This window comes from Protopterus annectens, chromosome 6.part0, assembly GCF_019279795.1.
Source record: "Protopterus annectens isolate FY-2018-M chromosome 6.part0, PAN1.0, whole genome shotgun sequence".
Taxonomy (NCBI): domain Eukaryota; kingdom Metazoa; phylum Chordata; order Ceratodontiformes; family Protopteridae; genus Protopterus; species Protopterus annectens.
Genome location: NC_056737.1, coordinates 1497667274 through 1497694181, shown reverse-complemented (window position 1 = coordinate 1497694181; position 26908 = coordinate 1497667274). Strand labels below are relative to the sequence as shown.

General features: G+C 40.5%; 1 protein-coding gene across 1 annotated transcript in view; it reads right to left on the bottom strand.

Moving 5' to 3' along the window:
- The window catches only part of DPP10 (dipeptidyl peptidase like 10), a 3628631-nt gene that overhangs the window by 1635392 nt on the left and 1966331 nt on the right, over nucleotides 1-26908 (bottom strand). Inside the window, exon 6 of the mRNA XM_044074976.1 lies at nucleotides 7961-8013. Within this exon, the coding sequence (XP_043930911.1) occupies nucleotides 7961-8013 (53 nt within the window). The remainder of the gene's footprint in view (nucleotides 1-7960; nucleotides 8014-26908) is intronic.

Sequence of the window (26908 nt, the reverse complement as noted above, 5' to 3'; positions counted from 1 at the left end):
AGCTAATCAATAATTGCTGACTAAGGAATGGTATCAGAGGCCTTGGCCAGATCAAGGCAGGCTGTATAAAATGCCTTACCTTCATCCACAACTCTGGTGACTGACTCATAGAAGTCAACCAGGTTGAGCAGGCATGATCTACATTTCACAAAATCAAATTGCATGAGATCTAGAGTTTGGAGATTCCCTATATCCTTGTTAATTAGGTCCATGATGATGCGCTCCATAGCCTTACATATCAGACTCATTAGGCTAATGGTGCAATAATTTCCAGGGTCTGTAGTTGTTCCTCCTTTAGGGAGAGGGATGACTGCAGCAGTGTACCATTCAGAAGGGACATTATGTTGGTAATATCTGTTGGCTCAGTATAGGAGGTACCATTGTGCAGTAACTCAGAGCACATCTGGGTATTGCCATGGAGATTCTTGATATAACTACAGAATGCTTTGTGGTTATTTTTAGTGTGTGGTGCAATTCTGCCTTCATAGCTGGCTTTGGAGGTTTTGCTGAGGGATCTCAACTTTTTGTTGAGGCTAATAAGGGAATTTTTCCAGTCTTGGGACTTCACCTTTCTCTTCAACAGTTTCTTCCTTCTGTTTTAGAGTTTATTAATGGAAAGGGACCACCAGATTAGCTTCCTTTTTTTGGAGGAGAGCATCTCGGTTCTGTTGGGTATGGCTAGTTCCATGCATTTATATACATGTTCGTAGAGTGCATTGGTGTATAATTTGGCAGACATGCATCTATTTTCCATTGGCATGGGTGCCGTGAAGTTAGCCACCGCTGTTTTTAGGTTCCAAAGTCAGCCTTGGAAAAGTTTTTCATAGTGGATACCTTTGTGGCAGGTGTGGGTGAGATGTGGATTTCCATATTGATTAGTTTGTGGTCAGATTTAACCAGGGAGGAATTGACTATTGGTGTAGAGCAATGGTTGCCAATGTTAGGGATAACCAGGTCAAGGATGTTGCTTCTTTTAGTGGGGGTAAGAATGAGCTGGTCCAGGACATTAGAATTGATGAATTCCAGGTAAAGTTGGGCCAGTGCATTGGTGCATGAGTAGTTTTCCCAGTTGATGGAGGGGTAGTTGAAGTCACCTACTATGAGAATGTTGGGTTGGATCTTAATAGTTTCCAGAGTGCTTAGGAATGCAGAGTGAGAGTCTTGGGACATGGTTGGGGACCTATAGCAGGCTACAACCTGAATAGACATCTTACCCAATGTTAGTTGTACCTGGAGTACCTCAGATGCATTATGCTGGGCTACTAGTCTGGAGGTGTACATATCCTTTATGAATATGGAGACACCACCGCCTTTGGAGCTTCATTCCATGTTCTGGGGCCAAAAGGTGTGTAATGAGTTATAGCATGGTAGTGCAGAGGTGCTTTCTGCTGATTTAAACCAGGTTTCCATTACAACACAAATGTTGATATTCTCCATTTTGAGGAGTTCTTCGAGTGAGTGCATTGTGAGATTTAGACTTCTAGCATTGAGCAGCATGACCTTCAGATTGCATTTATTTATAGTTATTATGATGGTAATTTGGTCTTTAGAACACCACCTAAAAAAGGCACAATAGGAGTGGCAAGAGCATTAGCCAGTAACTAAAAACCCAGGGGTGATGTATGCATGCCATCTCTGACAAAGCATCGAGGTCTGTCAATCATGTCATCCCAAGCAGACAGATACTCTCTCTCTCTCTCTCTCTCTCTCTATATATATATATATATATATATAGCTATATATATATAAATGTATACATATAAAGGGAGAGAGGGATAGTGAGAGGTGTATATACATACACACACACACACACGCATATCTATATATATATATGTATATATATATATATATATATATATATATGTGTGTGTGTGTGTGTGTGTGTGTGTGTGTGTATATACATATATATATATATATATATATATATAAATATATACACACAGATATATATATATACATATATATATATATATATATATATATATATATATATATATATACACACACACATATATATATATATATATATATATATATATATATATATATATATGTATTTATACACATATGTATATTATAAAAATCATTGTGCGAGGAGCAACAGATTTGCCCTTGGCTAAGTGTATGAGCATGCTCAGAGGGAGTTTTGGCTAGTTGTAAACTGACTCCAGTCCACACCTAGGTATACTCCAGTCCCAGATTTTGTGTATTACACAATATGACATCCGTCCCTGTTTCTGCACTACTGCACTTCACTCACATTAGCTAAAGATTTTCTAAAACTGTCTTACGTAATTAACATGTGACAGTGGTTAAAATATTACAGCAAAAACAGACCGTCTGTCGAACACAGATTATTGACACCTTACATCCAAAACAAGTGGATGCTTCTAGATAAGATCCATGGATGCCATCACACAAGGTGACTGCCTTAGTCCTTTAAGCTGCATTAGCTCGGTCATTCGTCACACATTCACCTGTGTAAATAAGTACTTTGCTTATTACTCTGTTAGCGAAGATATACAATGTTTGATCAATTTCTATAGCACTGTCCTGATACCAAGTGAAATGCTCATATACCATTGATGAGTTCCTGCTAAAGCAGTTACAATAGAACTCTGCTGTGTTGGGGGTGGGGTAAGAACATCACATGTTCTGTTGGGATACATGACAGTCTAACTATCATTTAAACTGACTGTCTAATATCTCCCTTCCATGATGTACCAGTAATCTGTTGCAGTAAGACTGTATGATTACACCATGCATTAGGCCTACTGAATAGAAATGGAAACATGTTAGTTGAATGGGTATGTGTAGTTCCTTGTTGATGTCATTTCTGTCCAACTAGCCCACTGTAGTTATTTGCATAATGTACATGGTTCATACATACACTCACATATAATAATCCAGTAGACTTCTGTATAGGTTACGGACTTACCCTGCAAATGCAGCAGTTGACACAACTGTAGTTCAGGGTTGACTCTGTCTGATGCAAGCAGTACACAGCCAATACATAGATAGGTACAGGATGTGCGAGTTGCCTGGCATAAATTTTAATATCTGTATGCTTGCAGGAGTACGATCTTAGTTCCTAGGTTGTCAGTGAATGTGCTATGCATTGTCTCTTAGCCAGGGTGTACTGGTCACACCTACATCTGCCTACAGAGACATCAGCAGGGGGTTTCTCCTCCGAGTTCTCCTGTGATTGTGGCTGTGGTGACCTAGGCACTGGTGGGGGTTGTGTATCCTTTCCCTTTGCTGATCCTACTTCAGGTGTTTCCACAGGATCAGATTGTGTAGCATAGCACATACTGTGAATATCTGTTCACGTGTCTGGACTATGTTGCAAGGCTCCACCAGATATACTGAGGCACTGGAACCATGACTTTAGAAGCCCAAACACATGCTCTATGATGTTCCTAGTTTGTGTGTTATGGCATTGTTCTGTGGGTGTGTGTGTGCATTTCTGATCAGTGTCATTATCCACAGCTCCAGGGCATAGTCAGCATTCCCTAGTATATGGCCCTGTGGGATGTTCCCCCCAGCAAACTTCTGCTATAGCTGTGATGTATGCTAGATATGGGAGTTGTGATAACTGCTATAGTTGCCAGCACACACATCAGGATAATCCCGTGGGCATTGCCCATGACCTGGCAGGTGATGGAGTGGTAACCCTTGCAGTTAATGTAGATTGTACCCTCCTCACCAGGTGGTGCCTTGATGTGAGCATGTGTGCAATCTATGGCACCCAGTACATGGTAGAAATGTTGCATATTACTGGCCCTCACCTTAGGGGTAAGGGAAAAAGATATGTGCTCACTGTATGTGGAAGCATAGCATCCAGGAACTGGTGGAGTATCCTGGATGAAGATACCTGTGACACTCCCATCATGTCCTCAGTTGGTATTTGAAAAGTACTTTTAGCTAGTATCCTAAGGGCTACACATACCTTTGTCTACATTGGAATGTTCCCCCCCTGTTAACTCTGGGTCTGAGTTGAGGACAACAGAGCACAGCGAGTTCTTGTAATATGACCTTGTCCACCCTGTAGTGCTCGACAATCTCCAGCTCATGTAGCTCCTGTAAGGTTATCCTCGGCCTGAACACTCTTCTACTTCTTGGCCTAGGCTGATTGTCAGCAGACTTCAGCATCTAGCACATACAGATATAGCAGACTTGCAGCAACCCCTAGCATTATCCCAGTTACAATTCCCAAGTGTCTACTCCAATGGCCCAGAGTATTGCGAGAAAATCAGAATGTAGGGTGTATGCATATTTCATATAATTCTGCTTTAGGTCAAGCATGTGGGATTGGCTAATTATGATGCAGTTAACCTGCACAGGATATAATGATATACTTAACATAATTTAAAGGCCCTACATTAGTGTGCACCATGCCACAATGATCCGAGATGTATACCATAGTTTATACAGAAGTCAAAAATATTTATTGAAGCTATCCAGTTTTCATTGATTGCTGCCTACATCATCACTGCCACATGGGTAATCTGTCCATGTGAACACACTCAGATATGTGGTGGCTCATGCAAACATGAGCAGCTGAGAGCAAAAAATCTTAAAATAATAAGAAACACCCCCCCCCCTCGATATCATCCACATCTTCTGGGAATATCAATATGATGTAGGAGCCTACACGAAGGGGATATGCGGACACAGTTGCTCCTTTTAGCAATTCAGGAAATCCACCTCATTTGCATAAATATCCATGCCAACAGCCTAGATACTACACAGTTCATAGCCGTATGAGCTTGGTGACAACACATATGTACTGTTATATGGATCCCACACAAGATCCTACAATATATTTGTGAAAACCATATCAAAAATGTATTTTTTTTAATTTCTGTTAAACATGTTTGTGCACTGAGGCGCATAGCTCAAGCATGCCAAAATTGTTAAAAAATATATTTATTTTTACACATTCCTTTCCTTTTTCAGACATCCACAATGTATGTTTTGCATATATATGTCTGTGATGTAACATTTTCTGAGGAGTTATGTCCATATTGGTGGACTTTTGCATCCCCTTTAATCCATGTAGACTCCTGTACGTGGAAAAAATTCTGCATACACTATGGACACTGACACAGAGTCTACACAGATGCATTTTTGCTTGTTGGATCACTCCACCTGGGTCATTTGCATTAGATTCAACTGCTTGTGAGGTTATTTGCATTCCACAGAACGTTGCCTGTTTGTGCATGCTTGTGCACTGCTAAGAGATGCTTACTGAGTCTAAAATTGTCCACGCTCATATACTCATTGCACTGCTATGCATATACCAAAAAATTATTTGTGTAAGCTTCACTGAATTCTCCATCCTTTTTATTCCTTTGCCAATTTTTATATATTCTTTGTTTTCCTTTATCTCTAGCCATATTGCAAAATAACCCACAAAATCCTGCTTCAATTACCTCCCCTTCTAATATAACTAAACCTTTTGATACTATAAAATAATCTATTTCATTTTTATACATACCCCTTTTGAAAGTCCATGAGATTTCATCCCAGCATTTTAACTTATCACATCTTATAACTTCTAATATTTTTCTCATATAATTTTCTTCTCTTTAAGCTTGCCAATTAGATGACAATTAAAGGTTCATGTTATTATAATATTCTTATTTATCATTACATAGTCTAAAAATCTTATGAAATAAGATTTCCCTTTCTCTAAAATTAGTATAAACATATAATATAATAATTATGTATACTTATTTCCATTTTACATCTACAAAGGTAAAGTTTGCCATTTTTCTAAAGTTGCAGCTAGTATCTTTACTGTATTTCTACAGATTATGTCTATTCCAGAACATATTTAATTTCCCAAATTCCAGATTATCTTTCCTCCTCATAGTTTCTCTGTTTGTGATCTTTCTTCATTTGTTAAAAATCTCATGTCTTCTAATATAATTAGAAGAGATATCACCTGTATTGCACCACTCCAAAATCGTATTCTTCTTATTATATTCTTAATACCATTCACATTTAAAGAAAGCACTCTAAAGATTCCATTTCCCTTTTCCTTAGATTAATGGTTTCATAGGTTTATATCTAATCATTGGAATTGGCTACCTTAATGGGATATTCTAAGCACAGTCAATTTCCTTCCCAAAGGTGAGAATCAAACATTGTACCTTGTATCTGTAAGTTAAATGCTTTAACCATTATACTACTGCCGTCAAGCATTAGTTATATATATTCTTCTTCATTCATTTTTTTCTTTTGTACTTGCCCCTTCAAATTTTCATTTTCTGTCTTTTATCCTTTTATCAATAGAATCCATTTTTCTTTTACTATCTCCCAATTTTTGTCTTCTTCATCACTTATTTCAAAGACGTCCTCATCACTTATTTCAAAGACTTCCTCTACATCCTCTTTATTATTTTTTCTCATATTATTGTTCTTCTATTTCTAATACTCCTAAAATGTCTTCTCTTTTTCATTTTCTTCTTTCTTTTTCCTTACTTTTACTTTCATTTTTACAATCTATGCAAAAATGTCCAATTTTGTTGCATTTATAACATTTCAATTCATATTTTTGTATCATGTCCCATTTCCCAACATTTATAATAGTTTCTTGTATCACAGTTATGTATCAAATGTCCTTTTTCCACAAAAAAAAAAAAAAAAAATTTTGGTTGTCCTCAATATTTTACAACACCCCTGTTCTCCTCCATATTTATCATGCCTGGTAAATGTATATTTTTTTCTCTTTCTATTTTAACTCAATACTACAAAACAACTTTTTCCTCTCTGTTTGAAATTGTACATGCCTTGTCTTTTTCTTGTTTCCCTTTAAATGCTTTTATCACATAAAGAGTCCATGGGTTATAGTCTTTCTTTTTTATGTTCTTCAAAAAAAATATAATGTCACAAAATGTCTCTTTGTTAATAAGAATAAATGCTTTTACCTAATGTGCTTTTATACCCAAAGGTGCTATTAAGTTGTTCCATACTTCATACTTGGGAATTTATTTATCTTCATTACTTTGAATCCTTACCATGTACTTCCATTTTTCACCTTTTTCTGCCTTTTTCTTTTCTGCTACTTCCCATTTGCCATCTTTTACTTTCTCTGCATATGATTTCTTTCCATCTCACCACTATTCTTCAGGATTGTGTCTGCATCATCCTTTTGTATTCTCTCCATAATGTCCCCCAAGAAACATCTTCATTTTCTGTCTCACTCTGAATCACCATTTCTTTATGTAAATCATTCTGCAGCCTTCTTGACTAGAGGGCTGTAATTATACAGCCATCATTTTCTGACTCATGTCCATCAAACAGATCTTTTTGGAACATCTCCTCAGAATCCTGCATGCATTTTCTTGTCTCAGTATTGATTTTCTCTTCCATTTCTCTTACCACTCCATTATCTCCTTCTCTCTCCAACTGCCTGCCTGTTTGCACGTGGCATAAAAACAAGAAGTGTTCATGCAAAATGGGTCCTACTAGCAACAACAAAGAGTGGACAAAGCTCCTAGATGTCCTGGCCAGGTTTCCCATAGTAGTATAAAATATCACCTTGAGTAACCCCTGAAAATAGGCTACTAGCTTAGTGGGACTAACCCACTCAACAAAGGAAAATAAGCACACCAATGCTAGAAATCACTGTAGTTGTAGCATAGATAAAATGAGCATTTTAACACCACATTAGCCATTATCAATGGCTTTATATAGTACAACCAGAGATCATGCCTAACACTTTGTCAGCAGCAAAAGCTATTGCATTTTATTGCCACATAGGCCATATTTATTTCCCAGCACAATAAACAAACATAAAAGAGAAAGTGATTTGGTTGATTTTATTAATAGTATGATTTTCTACTTTTCATCACATGCTGAATATTATCTTCGATATTAAAGTATTAAATATAAAACAAAATACATTTTATAATTTTCAAAATATATTAGAAACATTGTCAAGAATACTAACCTTGTTTGGATATTGTAGATTACATATGATGCAGTGTATGAGTAATGAAAGACCTGCAAGAGCAAAGGAATATATGTTAGAATACTACAGATACTTATTTTTAATAAGCTTGTGTAATCAAAGGATAGTAAGACCAGTTACAGTAAATATTCAAAATATTGTTTTGTTTTGTTAGTCAATATTTTTCATGCTTACTTTCTTCACTAAATGTAAAGATCCTTGTTTATATATATATTTATATATATATATATATATATATATATATATATATATATATATATATTCTTCACTAAATGTAAAGCTCCTTGTTTATATATATATATATATATATATATATATATATATATATATATTCTTCACTAAATGTAAAGCTCCTTGTTTATATATATATATATATTCTTTACTAAATGTAAGCTCCTTGTTTATATATATATATATATATATATAAATATATTCTTCAGTAAATGTAAAGCTCCTTGTTTATATATATATATATATATATATATATATATATATATATATATACATATATTATTTTTTCACTAAATGTAAAGCTCCTTGTTTATATATATATATATATATATATATATATATATATATATATATATTCTTCACTAAATGTAAAGCTCCTATAGATATATATATGTATATATATATATATATATATATATATATATATATATATATATATATATATATAAGCTCCTTGTATATATATATATATATATATATATATATATATATATATATATATATTTTTTTTTTTTTTTCACTAAATGTAAAGCTCCTTGTTTATATATAGCTTATTTCTACTGCAATTATTCTTACTTCCATATTAGTGTAAAATATTTGTAAAATTAAACAGTGAAAAGGTTGGGGGAATACATACTCTTAGAAGATTTTAAAACAAGAACAAAATAAAGTTCAGCTCATTAGCTTTGAGGAAAGTGTATGCCATGGACAAGATCTAATACTGGAAAGAAACTGTTTATACTTGTAAAGTTGATGACTTGGGCAACTTCAAGAAAGGGGGCTAACAAAGTTGTAAACAAGATAAAGAGCCCACTAAATTACAGCAGCTTATGTGTGTTTTACTTGTCTCTGTTCTTGACAGTTGTTGTTTACATTGAAAGAATCCTTGACATCATACACTAGTGAATAACTCTAAACCAGATTAAAATATTTAATGATGTTCTATAGATATTTCCCACAAATGTTTGACACAGGGAATAACAGTAATTATTTTTCTGCAGAGACTTGCAAATACTAAATACTTAAAAATAATACTCTACTATGTGTTTTTATGCAAATGCATATCTATAAAGGAAAAAATAAACAAGCATCAGTAACACAACTAGAGTGGTACATTGTTCTCCTGAAGCAATAATAGACCAGAATTATCTGTTAATAAAACCACTGTAGACTACATCACAAAGGTTTCACTCTTTATGTATATAAATAAAATATTTTTCTTCAGTTAAAATGAAAATGTAATTAGATACTATTAATGATTCTCTAATGCTCATTTCAGACTAACTAGCATCTCATACCTTTTTAAGATTTTTCAAAAAATGTTGTTTCTGCATTCTGATATTAAATGCAGAGCATTCCCATTTCTACAACGCACAATTTTTCTGTCAGTCCAATGAGCTCATGGCTGCTTGCTATATTTTCATGTTCCTGAAGTTTAATTTAGATTAATAATTAGTATAGCAACTTGTATATGAATGGTTGGATTAGACAAATCCCTAAACTAAATTAATTATGGAAAAAAATGTTTGCATCTGAATGCCTTCTTTTGAATTTTATAGGTTCATAGGTTTGTAGGTAAGTACTAGGCTATTTGCACTTGCAGGTCATTTAAAGTTGATCCAATTTTCCCAAAAGAGAGAATAAAATCTTGCATCCTGTGTCCAGGAGTAAACACCTTAACCATTATGCCAACTCTCCAACTCCATTTTTATCCAGGGGAATTTAAAAGTTTATAAAGTTTAATTTTACTTATCAGGTCAGAAATTACTGCTGTTTTGTAATATGTATATATATATATATATATATATATATATATATATGGGTCTACTTCAGATCACTGAAATCCCATTTCACTGAAATTGATTTCACAGAGACCAAATCATCTAATTTTTAAAATACTGAAAATTCACTTGACTGAATCTCACGTCACTGAATTGTACAATTTTAACTTGTACAATTATACAAATTTAACTTGTTTGTGATAGAAAGAATTTCTGTAAGTTTTAGTGCTGAGTGTTAGAATACCAATAGTAATGTAGAAAGTGGTGTTGTAGTGTTTTTAAATGTGGGTATCTCTCTACATTTTTAAGGGAAGTATCTAAAGTAATATGGCAGATGTTTTGTGCTTTCCCAGCAGTAGTGGCAGTGTGTAGAGTACTGTAAGGCAAGTAAAAGGTATATGCCCTTTTCCCCACTGTAGTGCGATCCTTGAGTTAGTATATATAATTAGGGCATGTGTGGGGGGCACAGCCCCCCATGAGCCCCCAATTAGTTTGGTTTTATACTCTCTGGTTTCTGTTAAGAGGATAAGTATGTAGTTTTAAGTTGTGGAAAGAGGTAGTCATTAGTGTTGCGAGTGTGTTTCTCTATGGTTTCCCATTTATTCTTTTGAAATTTAGCATTGTACGCTGTCAGTGAAATGAGTTGTCAGTATTGTGAAATTTAGGTGATTTGGTCTCTGTGAAATAAAAGTCAGTGAAATGGGATTTCAGTGATCTGAAATAGACCCATATATCTTATACAAAAAATAGAAGATGGTTTCTTAAAATTTAGCCAACTCAAGTAGGTAGATATTGTTAAAGTCTAAAGAATAATTACACACTTTTCAGGAGCAACATTGTTGTTTAGCATTTTATCTTACATTGCAACAGTTTGTGGTTTTATACATTTAATTATACACAACTTGTGTTTCGTAGTATAAATATTATTTCATCTTTCAGTTTTAGGACTACTTTAAGTCTTGATTTTCAACATTCTGAGACTCCATTTGACTTAGCATTCTCATTCTGTAACATTTTTCTAAGTGTGTGTGTGTGTGTGTGTGTGTGTGTGTGTGTGTGTGTGTGTGTGTGTGTCTGTGTGTATGTGTGTGCACAGCCAAAAACTGTAGATATGCCCACCTGTTATGTCTTGTTTAGATATGCTGCATCCTCAAACATCCATAAGATGTCTAATTAATTGTAGCATTGTATGCCATTTCCTGTATGCAATGTCATATTCTACATATTTCATTTCATTTTCTGTTTTGAACTTTTATTGAAGTATATTCTGTGCCAGTATGGGGCATATTTTTACCAATTATCTGTATGGACTTTAATGAGAAAGTGCAAGGATTTTAAGCCCAACTTGGCAAATAATGTCAAAATTATTACTTCCCTTACTGTATACAGTATAGGTTCAGATGATCACACCATTACAAATATGGATTAGGTTTTGTCAGTGACTTATTTTTTTTCAAATGAAAATGATTTTTTTATTACTGATGAAAATTAAATACTGCCTGTAGCTGAAAACCTGACCTTGATTTATGCTTACTGTGAAAATTCTAAAATTGTATAAATACCAGAGACAATCTCCATGTTTTTAAAAAGCACGTTTAAACAAATGGATTGCCAGCCTGCTTACTGATAGTATGTCATAAAATCTTAAAGAGTTCTATTTTCCAGGACTCTTATCCCCAGTGGTGTACTCACTGCTCTATTCTGGGACCACTTCTAGTAGACATTTACTTTTATGAGTCCTTTGGCTGACTAAATTCATGGATTACTATAAGCTTTGCTCCATCATGTCTCTAATGAAAGTATCTATATCCTCTGAGATGAATTAACCTGGGCAAGTATTCTGCCTAAAGCAGAATGTCTAAAAATAAGCTCATACAGTTTGAGAAACAGACATTCTTTCACATCTACCACATGAACAACACCTCCCCTTAAAACAGTGACTGTCATTAGTGACCTAAGCACCCACACGGATAAAAACATCTCATCTATCACATAGCCACTGCTGTTACCAAAGCCATCTGCCTCAGCCAACTGATTAATAAGGGATCATCTCTCAATTCAAAGAGGTCATCCTTCTTCTATACACATCCTTCATCATGCCCATACTAGAAAGCAATGTGTTCTTCACCATTAACCTGTTCAAGCACCTAATCCAATTTGAAAATCAGCAAGTGGTTCCTCAACAAAAACGCTCTTCTGTGAGTTCCCTCAGTTGCCCACCTCATCCAAAAGAATGTCTCTCTTCTCTCCCTCCTACAAACTTGCACATGGTGAACTGTACCTGGAATAAAGATGCAAACTGCCCATTTTTCTTTATCTAATGCTCATCTGCAAGATTGATATATAAAATCAAAGGATCTAAATATGTATTAAAACATAAAAAGACTTGCCCCGGGATTCATGAAGCTCGGCGCAAGGCAGGCGTAAGGCCTGCGCCGGCGGTGCATGGAATATCCGGCGCAGTAGCGCCATATACATATTAATGAGAGTGCACCGGAATCACAGACACGTGCGTAGTGTACGTGAGCGAGCCCAGGTAGGATGCGTCTGGAGGCGTGTCTAAGCCGGCATGAGGTGAGCAACCTAATGTGCTGACAGCCACGGTCCGCCCACAATAGTAATGGCAGCAGCCAGGTCCCGTGCAGAATGAAACGCACGTACAGTATGCAACATAGTCCCCATTCCAAATTAACGGAGAAGCAAATAGAAGCCACGAAGGCATAAGTGTACCCGTCCAAGGAGCAAAGGATACGATAAGACCGCCTTTCCCGCAATGCACTGTCAGTGTTTACACTCAGAGAAGGTGTACAGTCAAGATGTCAGCGCCGCCGACCGACATAGGAGCAGCGACTAAGGTCACCACCTGTCCCACTTTGGTTGGGGCAGTCTCTCCATGGACAGTTGTGTCCCGAAAAACGTATTAGAAATGGCTGATGTGCTACGATTGTAGGACACAATGATATCCCGTATGTAATGTAATGGTAGCATGAATTGGTTATTTCTGTAACAGAAATACCGAAATGACACAATAAACAGAATAAGCAAGGAAATTGCCACAATAATAAGCAAATTATTTAGGCAAACAAGTGAATTTCTATGCTATATAGTGACCGCTTGTATGTGTCGGCCTGTAAAGGCAGATGTGAGTCCCGGAAATATCCCAGATCGGAAAATGGAAAAGGTGGAAACCCCAGCAGCGACATGGGCATGGTCACCAGGGTCACCTGCTGTCCCAATGTGCCATGGACAGTCCCTGATTGGACAGTCGTCCCTGCAACAATCGTAAAATGGAAAATGACCCCGATCCCCTGCCACGCAAATTCCCGCAATATATATGTAAATAGTAGCATAAAACATATACATTACGATATGGAACACAGACATAGCATAAGAAAAGAAATAAGGAACCCAAACGCTTACAGAATAAGCTCATAGTATGGCAAACAAGTGAAGTTCTGTCAACTGCACTAGCCCTGGGTATGTGTAGTCCTGCGAATTCAAGTGTCCACATAACATGCCCCACTATGGGCATTGGAAAAGGTGCCAACCATAATGGTCACAAGCAGTAGTGACAGTACATAGCCGGGTAGCTGTGCTGACATAACAACAGTAAGGAAGCAAGATACCGCAAACACAGGCAAACATGTGCATAGCAACATATCCCAGACCCAGCAACAGCTCTGTTGCATACACTGGATGGTGTATGATGAAGTGCAATATCCAGAAGCAGAACCCATGCATTCGGATGTACTACACAATAGCCTCATTGTACATGTCAGTGACACCCATGTATACCCCTGCACCCAAACCTGCTAGCATCCGTGTGCAGCTATACAACCACACACAATGTGCATACCTGAACTGTGGTAAGAAGTTTGTGTTAGGCAATGCCACGCTGGCAAATACGCACTCTACATGTCACCAACCCACCGCAGGTACAGATATGTAAATGGCCGCATGTGAATGTGTCAGCAGAATGTGTACATCCGCCATGTAGTATGTACCCGCCCAAACCATCTAGGTTTGCATACCACACGGTGCACATAAGTGTACACATGTGGACAAGTCGGTCGTTGGACCACCGCATCGATGATTATCTTTGCAGTGAAGTCGATCACATATAGCGGAACAGGTGCCTACCACACAGGACGCCCTAACAGGGTGCTACAGGCAAAGAAGGGGAAACTGGGACTTCACATGTGAGGTTTAGCGTGGCTGGACGGCCAATAACACACGGTCAAGGTAAGGATGGAACAACATGCATATGGCTGGATGGATGTTGTTCAGAAAATATATAGAAACACATATGAAGTTCCAGTTTACACTCTAAATACTATATAATGTATTGAATTGTACCGCATAATATGGCAGTAGAACTAAGCCTGCATGTAATTGGTGAAGCTAAGCTGTACTGTGATGGAATTCTGAACCTGGCAGTAAGCAGGACAGCAGGCTCATGTCTGTCATCATTAATTATTTGCTGGGTTACAGAACAATAAATGTATGTACATGCATAACAGCACTCCTTCCCCAGAGGAGGATGGCCTTGTGAGCTCAATCAAGATAGCAGTACAACTCCCTACCAGAGAGACAAAGCAACGATTAAGAAATTAACTGTCCACTGTATCGTAACAGTCTAGGGTCCTTGAAACAGCTACAATCACAAAAGGATACTGTAATGTACAAGGTGCCTTGCAAGGCTGTGTTATTCCCATGAGAAAACAATTTAAAAGCACGAGCCCAGCACCCACGTATGTATAGACTATTGCGGACCATAGTGATGGAAATGCCCTGTGACCGACCACGCCAGTAAGGTGGGCAAAAGCTGATTGTAAACACTATATAAAGAAACTGCTTACTGTATAGAGTCAGACAAAACTCTCATACTTGGACTGTACATTATTTAGCCTGCCTGTGTACACTACTAAAACTTTCCGAACCCGAGCCTCCTGTGTTATCGGCTGTCACTTAGAAAAGCCTACTGATAACTACAGTCTGGTTGTAACAACTTATTTCACATCGTGATCCTTGTAATCCGGAATTCCCTTGGTAAGCTACAGGTCAGAGTGCATGGCTGGTTAGACATGTACGCTGGAGAATATGCATAAATGGTTCTTCTTGAATGAAAAGACCTCCGACTGAATTGTTGTGTGTAAAGAGGCTGTTTACTGTCTGATCTGTGGCTGAAAAGCGGAAAACTGGATCCCAAGAAGAAAACGTGCAGCCTTAAACAGGAGGCCCAGGTAAGGAGTGTCTGCCTTTTGTGTCTATTGTAGATCAGGGACCAGACTACATTGTGTTTCTGTTAACAGTAGTGATATCGGGTCGAAGACCTACCCACATACTGTTAAATCTGAACATAGGTCAGGGGAACACACAGCAGAGTAAATAGTGATTGTAGACACTACAGTGGATACAGGGAAGGAGACACACGTGTTATGACAGAAGGGTACGAGCAGTCGTGGTAGAGGATATGGGAGATTATCAAGCAACAGATCATGTGATCCGCGCTTGACGGGTGACGTGAAGAATATGCAATCGCAGACAGCACATAATTGTGAGTTACGCAAAATGGGGTAATAAATATGACATTGATGGTATATTAGGCAACATATCGTTACTGAAACATTGTAATCCCTGAAAATTTGATGCATATGTTCCAAGGTAAACACCTGTTCCACCCTGAGAGGGATATGCCCTCTCTGGCCAGTCGTGTCCTGTAAATAAACCGAACAAATGTCAAATGTCCTGATATCTCAGGACAAACATTTCCCAGATATATATCAAGATGGTAGCGTAAAACAGTAAATTTGTATGTGTAACAGCAAAATATAATAATAAACAGAATAAGCAACTGAAATGCTACAACAATTGGTCGCCTCCTGGCAAAACGTGAATACCTGTCCTATGTACTGGCCGTGGGTATGCATTTTCAAGGCAAATTACACGCTCAACACCAATGTCCCCCATTGTGCATTGTAAAAGGGGGGAGCCCTAAGATGTGCAGGGGACAAAACAGCGACAATTGCGTATCCGGCATACACATCGGTGGACTGAGGTAGTGTACCAAGGGAATAGAACACTACAAATGGCTAAGCATCATACGTACACAGAGAAGATCATAATACAGTAGTACCGACCGCCCCCCCCCCCCCAACACCCTACCACCTCAGATACCACATGCAGGATATTAAGCGGGAGGGCAGGATAGTCCCCACACGATATCCTGTGGCAACAGAGGTAGCACAACGAACAAATGTAATAGAAGCTATTGAAACCACATCCCAAACACGTAACATACCTAGGGACACCCGAGTAAGAACACAGTACTAAAACAGAGTGAGGATATCTGTCAATTAATTGAAGTACCGAACCATCATGCAGGACAGGAAGGCCAGGACCCAACCCCCGTAGCGTATAGACCGTGGACACCAGAAGATATCTGCAAAGTCAGAGAGGGAATTCCCCATCCACAAAGTAATCGCTATTCACCATCCAATACCCCTGTATCTCCTGACCAGAAACCAAAAGGGGAATGGCGGATGGTACAGTATGTATAAGCTGTAAATAATGGAAGAATACTTAGGGTAGCGTTGGTGCCAGACTCACACACTATATTCAATGCTATGAACATGCCACAGAAGTATCTTACCGTGGTACATATAAGCTTATGCTTACTTTGCAATACCTATACATCCACATAGTTCGTATTGCTTTGCTTGTACAGTCAGGGTGACAGATACAGCCATACCCGCGTATCGCGGGGCTACTGTGAAAGTACAACGATATTCTCACAGGGATGGCTAGCTACATTCCGTGTCAACTCCACCCGGCCAGTCAAGCTCCACTTTAATTGATGATATTCTGCTTGCGGCCCTACCCAGCAGCAACGTATGGAAGATACAATATCATTATTGAGATAATCAGCAGAACAGGGACATAAAGTAAGCAAGCATAAATTGCAAATACAGAGAATACAGGTCAATTACATGGCATATCTGGTATCCAAGTAGGGTAGAACATCACATGACGAATGGAAGGTAGCAATATAATAAGCACCCAAGCCAACTAACAAGAAGGGAATGATGTCGGTTCTGGGCCGACTAACACATGTTACATCTGGATACCAAACAATGCTGTGGAATCCGCTGTCTTGTTTGCCTTAACCTTTAATACACCCATGGCAGCACAACACATAGTACAATCGGATTACAGTAGCAGAAACAGCGCTATGCAGACTAGAACGATTGATAGCCTTAACAGCTGTAGTAGGTCTCGTGAATAATCATAACACATGTTGTCAGACCGTAGATTGTAAGCGGAGATATATGACGCCAGTCTTGATGCAACAGCAGGGAAGTAAGCAACGCCAAATAGATGACTACTCATTGCAGTTGGACACTGTGGCATGGTCACTGCCACATTGTGTACAGGCAGTTGTTGTAGCACCCATGGCAGTACAGGCCCCGCCGTAATGTTACTAGACCACCCTCTCACTGTGAGAATGTGTCATGCAGTTGCCATCAATCTGCTGCAAGAGAAGATAGAATTCCTGACTCGTGCTACACATGTGTCATGTCTGACCATACCACTGAGTCAACCTCACATGGTGATTGAACGCTGTACAACATGAAACCTATGAACGTTACGTCTGACACCTGTGTATGGTACATCACACAGTAGCCTATACGAAATGGCTTAAATAACTACACACAGACATGATAACACTGATATACCCTTAGATGATGCAGAGGTGACAGTTAATGTGTACGGATCATGTAGACAGAGTCCTACAGGAACGAATGAAGTAGTTTATGCAGTAGTTATTGATAATGACATTGTAGACGGCCAAACCCTGCAGCATAACGTGTCTGCTCAAGCAGCAGAATAGATAGCTTTAACACGTGCTTGTACTGTAGCGAAAAATGATGTGTGGACATATGTCCCGATAGTCATTCTGTTGTCTGTGCAGTGCATGTTTATGAGCAGCAGTGGAAGAATAGGGAATGATAACATCCACCGGTAAACCGATTAAGCATACGTAACCTGAATGCATTACACTACATGCAGTTACCCACTGAAGTAGGTAATTGTAAATGTGCAGGGCATAGAATGCAACAGGATAACAGTAGGAAGGTTGAGGCATGAGCTCATGCACCTGCAAAACAAGCAGCGACACACTTGGAAAGTGTCTGTGTGAATGAGGAATGACAAACCTCACACTGTTTAGATGTAGAAACTGTACAAACAATGCAAACAGCAACTACGAAAAGCACAAAAGCCGACGTGGTTATGACGAGGAGCAATCCTTGAACACGGACTGCACATATTCACAGTGGAAAGCCAATATTAACGCCTAATATATTCAGATATGCGGCTTTGTGGAGCCATGGGTACAGACATGTCTCAACAGCTGGGATGGTACATTTGGTTAACAGAATACCCGTAACATACGGAATTACGAACCACATACAAACCTCATGAGCAGCGTGTCACGCTTGCCGAGATATCATGCACAGGGAGTATTTAAACCAAGGGAGTGAGTTGACCTACACCACCCTAACTGCTCCGTGCTATTTGTATGGAATTCATACATCTGCATAAATGTGAAGGGAACAAAGACTGTTTAGCGATTACACATATAGATAATCAAAATGGCTAGAAGCATTCCCAACCAGTAATCCGGATGCAGCAGCAGTGGCAAAGGTGCCAGTAAAATTAACTATCCATAGATCTGGCATGCTGTAAAGAAGCTACAGTGACAATAGAACACATGTAGTTAACCAGACAATCACGCTACCTGGGGATTACTTCAGATACCATGAATGTCAATTGCATGTACAACCCACACTCAGCACGACTGCTGCCGCCGCAGAATGGGATCCCGAGAAATAAGTAGAGGAGTTGGGTGGGTGACATCCAGACGGAGTTACATCAACTGTCTACCTCTAGCATTGCTGAGCATGACAACAGTTCCAAATGTAAAGTGTTGCACCCACTTCGAAGTAGTATGTGGAATGGCATATCATGTGCCAGAGTGGAAAGCTGTCATGCCTGCAGAGCCGGAGGTCGATGACTCAGTAGTAGGTGACATGAGAGGATTGTTAACTAGTAACACTGTTCCTCAGTTAAAGTCTGTTACAGATAAGAGCAAACGAAGACGGAAGCATAGCTGACACCAGTATCCTGTGTGTATGTCACTGTTATCCAAAGAACATTATTGCCAAGTGGACAGTGCGTAATGTCTGTACCGGTACTGTTGGCAACGCCACCGCAGTAAAGCTTGCAGAGAGGTTGTCCTGGGTCCACCTCACATTTCTCAAACTGGTAAAGGATATCAAGTCTGATTGACATCTCGTAGCTGATATACCAAAGAGCCCGAATCACCCGGCAAAGACTGTATAACAATACGAAGCAACCACAAAGACATTTATGTTTGCTGTCCTAATGATTATACACCTATTAACCATGTTTGTGTTTACGCTATAATTTCCGAACCTCACCTGCATATAACTACACGGATACAAATACTGATACGTGATGAACTGGCCACAGAGTGTCTTCCACACCTCAACAGATCCCTAGGCATGATGCGGTGCAGATAGAGACCAGGAACACTTTAAATTGCTGTGTTTGTACTGCCATACCTACATCATATGGAGGACTTCCGATGCATGTGGTCCCCTTGGGGATAGATCGAGACTTGTGAATATCTACACTTTGATACAGGTTCTGTGACATCACAGGACAACGTGGCAATGTACTTACCTGTTACACAAAAAGGAATTGTATGTTATCATAAACATGGTACAGTTGCAGTTGGTGGGAGTATTTGTAACATAACTGTGTCTTACTTAATGTCATATAACAGCCAAAGATCACAGTACTACTTGTAGCACCATTCCTAATTTGTATTGAAACATCATGAGAACAATGTTGAAGGATGTGCAGAAACATCCTGAATTGTATAAACAGTACTCTGTCAGAGACAGGAATTTGTTACATGCAGAGGTAACCCGCATCAGTAATAAAGTAGAATATAGTTATGTTGTTTGTGGGAAATAAGCATAGCAATGGTTACCTGGGAAGTGGTCCGCAGTTGTTATTTGGGTTGTCTGGCTCCAGTCACATGACATACTGTACAATTGCCTGTGGGTGCGAAACTAACTATAACACATATAGCTCAAGAACTGGGAACACAGTTGGGAAACCTACTAATCCACTGGGAGAAATGGAAGCTGTTCTGACATGTCAGTCCTCTGCAAGAGATAAAGGAATACCGATTCATATGGACTTCAGTGACAGCTGCCACAACCTGGGCTGGAACACCCCAGCTTCTGGAGTAGTGAATGCAATCAGGTACATGAGGATGTTATCAAAAACTGTCCGAGGAAGGATGAATGTGACTTCACCCTCCTGAACATGTGACTGATGAACTGGATGCAATGAGAACTGTTGTGTCACAAAATGTAATAGTGCACGACTGCACCGTGGCGCTGAGAATTGGTACGTGCACGCTTACTGAAGAAGATCGCTGTGTCCAACTACCACATGAAGAGACCAAAAGCAACGCCCACCTACAGGTAATATAGCAGGTGTCATCCATGGCGGAAACAGGCCCAAACCCACTGCCGAACCATTTCCACAAACCATTGGGTGGATGGGGTCAGTCATACTGAATATCATGAATGCCATTTGTGTTGTTCTGCTCATATTGGGAGCATGTGTCTAGTGCGGGATACTGTGCATGTAAGTATTAGTCAAAGACTCTGGCAACATACCTGTACCCGAGACTATGGATCAAGACCTGTAGTGGTATTTGTCAATAGAAAATGCAATCCTACTTGCAATGTACATCAAATTACCTGCCTAGTTAAACGTTCCACAGAGGAAGACGCCAGGGAATGAAATAATGTTGTATATGTCTCTGGATAGAGTAGAAGCAATCAAAGGAGGGAGAATGTTAGCAAAATGCATATTTAAACATAATATGACGTGCAACTTTAGAAGCTAATAGTGTATAATGCATATTATTCTACCTGACAATATAGCAGTACAGCTTCTCATGCATGTAATTGCTTGTAGTGTAGCTGCAGTGTGATTGAACCCTAACCCTAGCAGTAACCAGTGCAGCAGGTGTATGTCAGTCAGCATTACTCATCTGCTCGGTTACAGAATAATACATGTATGTACAGGTATATCTGTCATCCTTCTACTGAGGAGGATAGGCTTGTGAGCTGTAACACAGAGTACAGCTGCTCAGCAGAGAGACACAGGAACCTAGTATGACACGGAGTGAGGACTGAATATGAACAGTGTTGGAACCGTGTCAGAGCAGAACTTACCAAAGTACAGTCTAACTGAATATGTGTCTCGCAAGGTTGGGCTATCCTCTTGGGAAAACATGTAATAAGCATTACCTGAGCACTGCTGTAGGAATACAATGTTCTGTACTCTAGCAATGTAAATGCCTCGTGACTGACAACATCATTAATGTGTGCAAAAGATGATAGTATACAGAATGCTCATACAGATGAACATGTATAGAGTTGAACAAATGTCTAAACTTTGACTGCATACTCCTTTGCCTCCTGCTGCACAGTAATAAAATGTTATTAATCCCAGCTTCCTGTGTTAATGAGTGTCATGTTGAAAATACGAATGAGTGTTACAGTTTGATTTAAAAGACTTAATTGACAGATGTTTACGCCCTAGCATTGGAATAGGTCAAGACAAACATCACAATGTCCATGTGTACCACATACACACAGCCAGTAACATGCAGTAGTAGTGCATGAAGGCATACACGACTGTGGGAAAAGTACAGGACATATGGCACGTGCCAAGTGCAGATGCATGACACAAACACCAGGATGGGTGTCCCTGCAAAGAGGAACATGTGCCAACTACACCTCCCACAGATGTACTGGCAATAAAAACACATGGCAAACACACAGACACACTACTGTCCAACACATGACTGCAACGGAGCCTGGTCAAACACCAACAGGAAGCATGCACAAACAGGGACTTGAGTAATGTTTGCCTTAACACCCCCCCATAGGCTAAAGAAGAATAGAATGGACATATGCATGGAATGCTGTGAAGGATGTGTGGTAGTCCTCAGTATCACAGTGTTAGGGACACAGATACACTGTCATCAACTGTGACTATGTGCAATGTACACAGCATACCTGCATGTAATACAGAGGACAATCATGTGCCACAGAAATATACAGTGGCGAAAGACTATAGTGGATAGACAATTGTACATGTGACAAACTATGAATATAGGTTCACACGCCCATAGGTACAGGGTAGGCCATCGTCCCAGGCCCAGCCATAATACTACACCATAGTTAGGATGACTTTGCCAACCTTCTGTGCTTCAGATGAAATACCCATGATATTGCTGTATCTCCGCCAAGCAGTGATAATGATGTAATCCCTGGCCTATACCTGCAATCCTCCATCCAATGGACAACATAGCTGCGAACAAGGCTAGGAAGGATGTCTGTCTCACATGTACTGTGATGTAGATTCACAGCATAATGATTGTATGGGTGATATATGTGTCACCCAAACACATCCCATGAATGACCGTGACAAGGTAAATGTCACCTGCCCTAGTGATTCTGAGGGATGCGGATACAGTAGGTGAAGCATACACATGACATATGGGTTGACATGGCCTTGTATGTCAGGCACAGGCCAACAACAAACAGCAGGTATGTGACGTGATGTGGCAGGGGTCCTACATGTGGGGCAGCATTACACAAAATGGTGTCATCCTGCATCTGTACAACGATCAACCTATGTGGGCTTCACAGCTGCTGTAGGTGTATGGTCAGATACAGTCTGAATGGGGCAATGTAGTAGATCATAGGTGTAACACGTAATGGGTACAAGGGAACAATGACCTAGCCTGAGGTAGATGTGAATCCCTGCACCAACAGGTGGGCAATGTAGAAGACCCACACAACCACGATAGCAACGTGTGTGGAATGAATGGTGACATCCAACACTGTCCCCTGATTCCTGGTAATCACCCCTGTGCTGAGTGGACAGCCACCTATATGCTGTACACGGGTGACCTAGTACTTCCACAGGTATGATGTTGCATGTCGTTGCATTTAGCTGTGGGACATGTCCCTGACAGCAGATATGCATATCTGGGAGGCGCCTTCGAAGGATATCTGTGTCAGATGTCTGTCCCACTATGGCACCTGTGTTGCAGTCATCTACAAACACTGTTGCCCATAGCACCCCTGTGTGTGCCTGTACCGTGAAGATGTAGGTGTATGACAGGAGTGCACACATGGAAGGGCCCCATGGGACACCACTTCTGACAGGCAGTAGGTCTGATATGCTGCCAGCAACTATGACCGTGTGGGTTGTGTCACATAGACAGTTTACAACACATTCTGTGATGTGCGTGTTCACATCCCAGCCAATGGGTTTATCAACGATACCTGAGGGGGGTAATGTGATGAAGGGCTTTGCCAGGTCGAGGTAGGCTGTATGGACTGCAACACCCCCATCAGTGGCCTCGGCGACTGTCCCGAAAATGTCGACCATGCTTTAAAGGCATGAACCGCCCCTGAACAAGACAAACCGTGTGTGAGGCAAAGTAAGTATGTCCCCTATGCAGTCATGTACGAGCCACAGTATGATCCCTCCCCATGTCTTTGCAGATAGGTCTCCTCAGGGTAATGGGACAGGAATAGCCAGCCTCAGTGGAGGTATTGGCCTTCTGACGGGACTACAGTTGCCATGTGACACAACCTGGGTACCCTACCTGAGGTGAGGCTACAAAGAAATAGCTGTCCTAACTGTGTGTCCAATTCATAACCGAGATAGTGGAGTACACAGCGGGGTCACCAGCTGGTCTCATCGATGCTATGTCCACTACCCTGGAGAGAGCATGTCCCACCTGTGTGTCACAGAACATATGGTGACCACAAACCTGTGGTACACACATCACCTCATGTGTGGGGAGGGTGTGGAGATGTCCTCACTGGACTTGTCAGCCTGTATGTTGGCAATGTGTGTATGTTGAGTAAACCCCACCTCTATGTGAACCCAGTCAGAGCATATGTGGGACTGAGCTCCCAGGTGTCCAGCATAGCAACTGAAGGTGGTATGATTGTTAGCCAGGTCCATGTAGGTATATCTGTGGAATGTGCCCTGGACTATTTCATGACAGTGTGTATGTCTACACATATGATGACCAAGGGTTCACACCTCACAAGGTGTCTGCTCCACCTTGTAGTAGCCACCTCCTCGTGTTGTACATTTTGTGTATGGCTGGGGTACACCACACTGGATGCTCGGCATTGGTACACTGAACCACAGTTGGGTAAGTGAATGACTGGCTCATGCAGTCCTGTAGGTACTGGTAGATGGCAAATGTGATTGATGCAGTGGCTGCCGTACCATCGACCACTGACTCAGGGTCCTTAAAGGAGACCACAGTACGGCGCAGTACTGTGTAGTCTGCCTGTGAGCAAGCAATGTGTATGGTAACTGGCAACACTCACAGCAACGGATGCCAAAAGCAGAAGCCAATGTCCAAATAACATAGATCAACTTCTGCATTACAAAATGTGTTATCATACATGTATTGACATGTGTCTGCCAATTACAATTGGAAATGGCCGGTAAGACTGGCCTAAAGTTCCCATGATGTACACAGTCTGGGGGTGTTGTTCCGATAATAAAGTGGCAATACATCCCAATCGTGACCTCTGGGTATGGTATGAAAGTGGTTGTTAACCTGCAACATTGGATGTATAGCATTGGTTTCTGGTGTCGGAAGACTTGGTTCCTGTAGCACAACACAGTATGGGTAGTCAAGCACACATACACGATTGCTGAACACACAGCATCAGTGAAACCCACTGCTCACAAGGACACAGTCCGACAAGCTCTACACTTTACATATGCACAGTGGTGTCCATCGAGGACCCAAAAATTGTGGAAAGAATCGAATAATTTCTTATTTCAATGCGTATCTGAAATCATTGTCGTCACAGGTACACATATGCACCGCAAGCGTGTTTAATGTTGCTGATAGCTGTCCATGTAATGCAGCACAGATGCACAGAAATTCCCAGGGTACCGGGTCCATAGAACTGCGTCCACATCACAGTCCCGCACATGACGGATGTGTAATGGGTACTGTCAATTGTTGCAGTCAAGGGATTCTGGGTATGTAGACTCTGTGCTCGGTGTTGTTTCGCAGGCAATCCTTTCTCCCGCCCCGTGGGAGGGATGTGTGCGTAGCACCTGCCTTACTCTCCGCTAATAATGCAAACCATACTCCGGAGAATGCTAAATGTAGGTGTGTAATGTGTACAGCCCTATACTAGTGTCCAGTAGGCAATTGTCATGGATGGACACCCGTATGGCCAGGATGGCACCTACAACTGCCAAACCGGGTACATGACATAGCCGCGGTAAGGCATAACACAGGAAATACACATAGGGACTACAGTTGACATTCCACATACAAAGCAGGACCGTCGTGCCAACACCGGCGCACACAGCACTCAATCTGCCAGCAACAGACTGGGGAGCACCCGCCACCGCAGACAGCGGAACAGATGTGCGACCTGTGGAACACATACCAATGTCACACACACAACGCCAAGTAGGATATGTAAACTATGGCATTCCCACCTATGAAGACAACATGGTTAAATGAATGCATAGGTAATCAACATGTTCTGGTGGTGTTATAGTGGAAATACAGTGACGGATATGTCCCATTGGGACGCCTGCGGTTTATATGGAGCATTTGCTAACCAGCATCATTGGATGTATGTCATTTGTCCACAGTACTAAATCACCTGGTTATGTAGCACCATGTGGAATGGGTGGTCAAACAGACATCCGCGATTCCTGAACACACAGTATCAGTGAAACCCAGTGCTCACAAGGACACAGTCCGACAAGCTCTACACTTTACAAATGCACAGTGGTGTCCATTGTAGGACCCAAAAATTTGTCTAAAGACAGCTCTTCCGCCTTATTTAATCAACTAACGGAACTCATTGTAGTCACAGGTACACATATGCACCGCAAGCGTGTTTAATGTCGCTGATAGCTGTCCATGTCATGCAGCACAGATGCACAGGAATACCCAGGGTACCGGGTCCATAGAACTGCGTCCACATCACAGTCCCGCACATGACGGATGTGTAATGGGTACTGTCAATTGTTGCAGTCAAGGGATTCTGGGTATGTAGACTCTGTGCTCGGTGTTGTTTCGCAGGCAATCCTTTCTCCCGCCCCGTGGGAGGGATGTGTGCGTAGCACCTGCCTTACTCTCCGCTAATAATGCAAACCATACTCCGGAGAATGCTAAATGTAGGTGTGGAATGTGTACAGCCCTATACTACTGTCCAGTAGGCAATTGTCATGGATGGACACCCGTATGGCCAGAATGGCACCCACAACTGCAAACCCGGGTAAATGACATAGCCGCGTGAAGGCATAACACAGGAAATACACATAGGGACTACAGTTGACATTCCACATACAAAGCAGCAACGTCATGCCAACACCGGCACACACAGCACTCAATCTGCCAGCAACAGACTGAGGAGCACCCGCCACCGCACAGCGTAACAGATGTGCGACCTGTGGAACACATACTAATGGCACACACAACGCCAAGTAGGATATGTAAACTATGGCTTTCCCACCTATGAAGACAACATGGTTAAATGAATGCATAGGTAAGCAACATGTTCCGTGGTGTTATATTGGAAATATAGTGACGGATATGTCCCATTGGGATGTCTGAGGTTTATATGAAGCAGTTGCTAACCAGCATCTTTGGATGTATGTAATTTGTTCACAGTACTAAATCAGCTGGTTATGTAGCACCATGTGGAATGGGTAGTCAAAC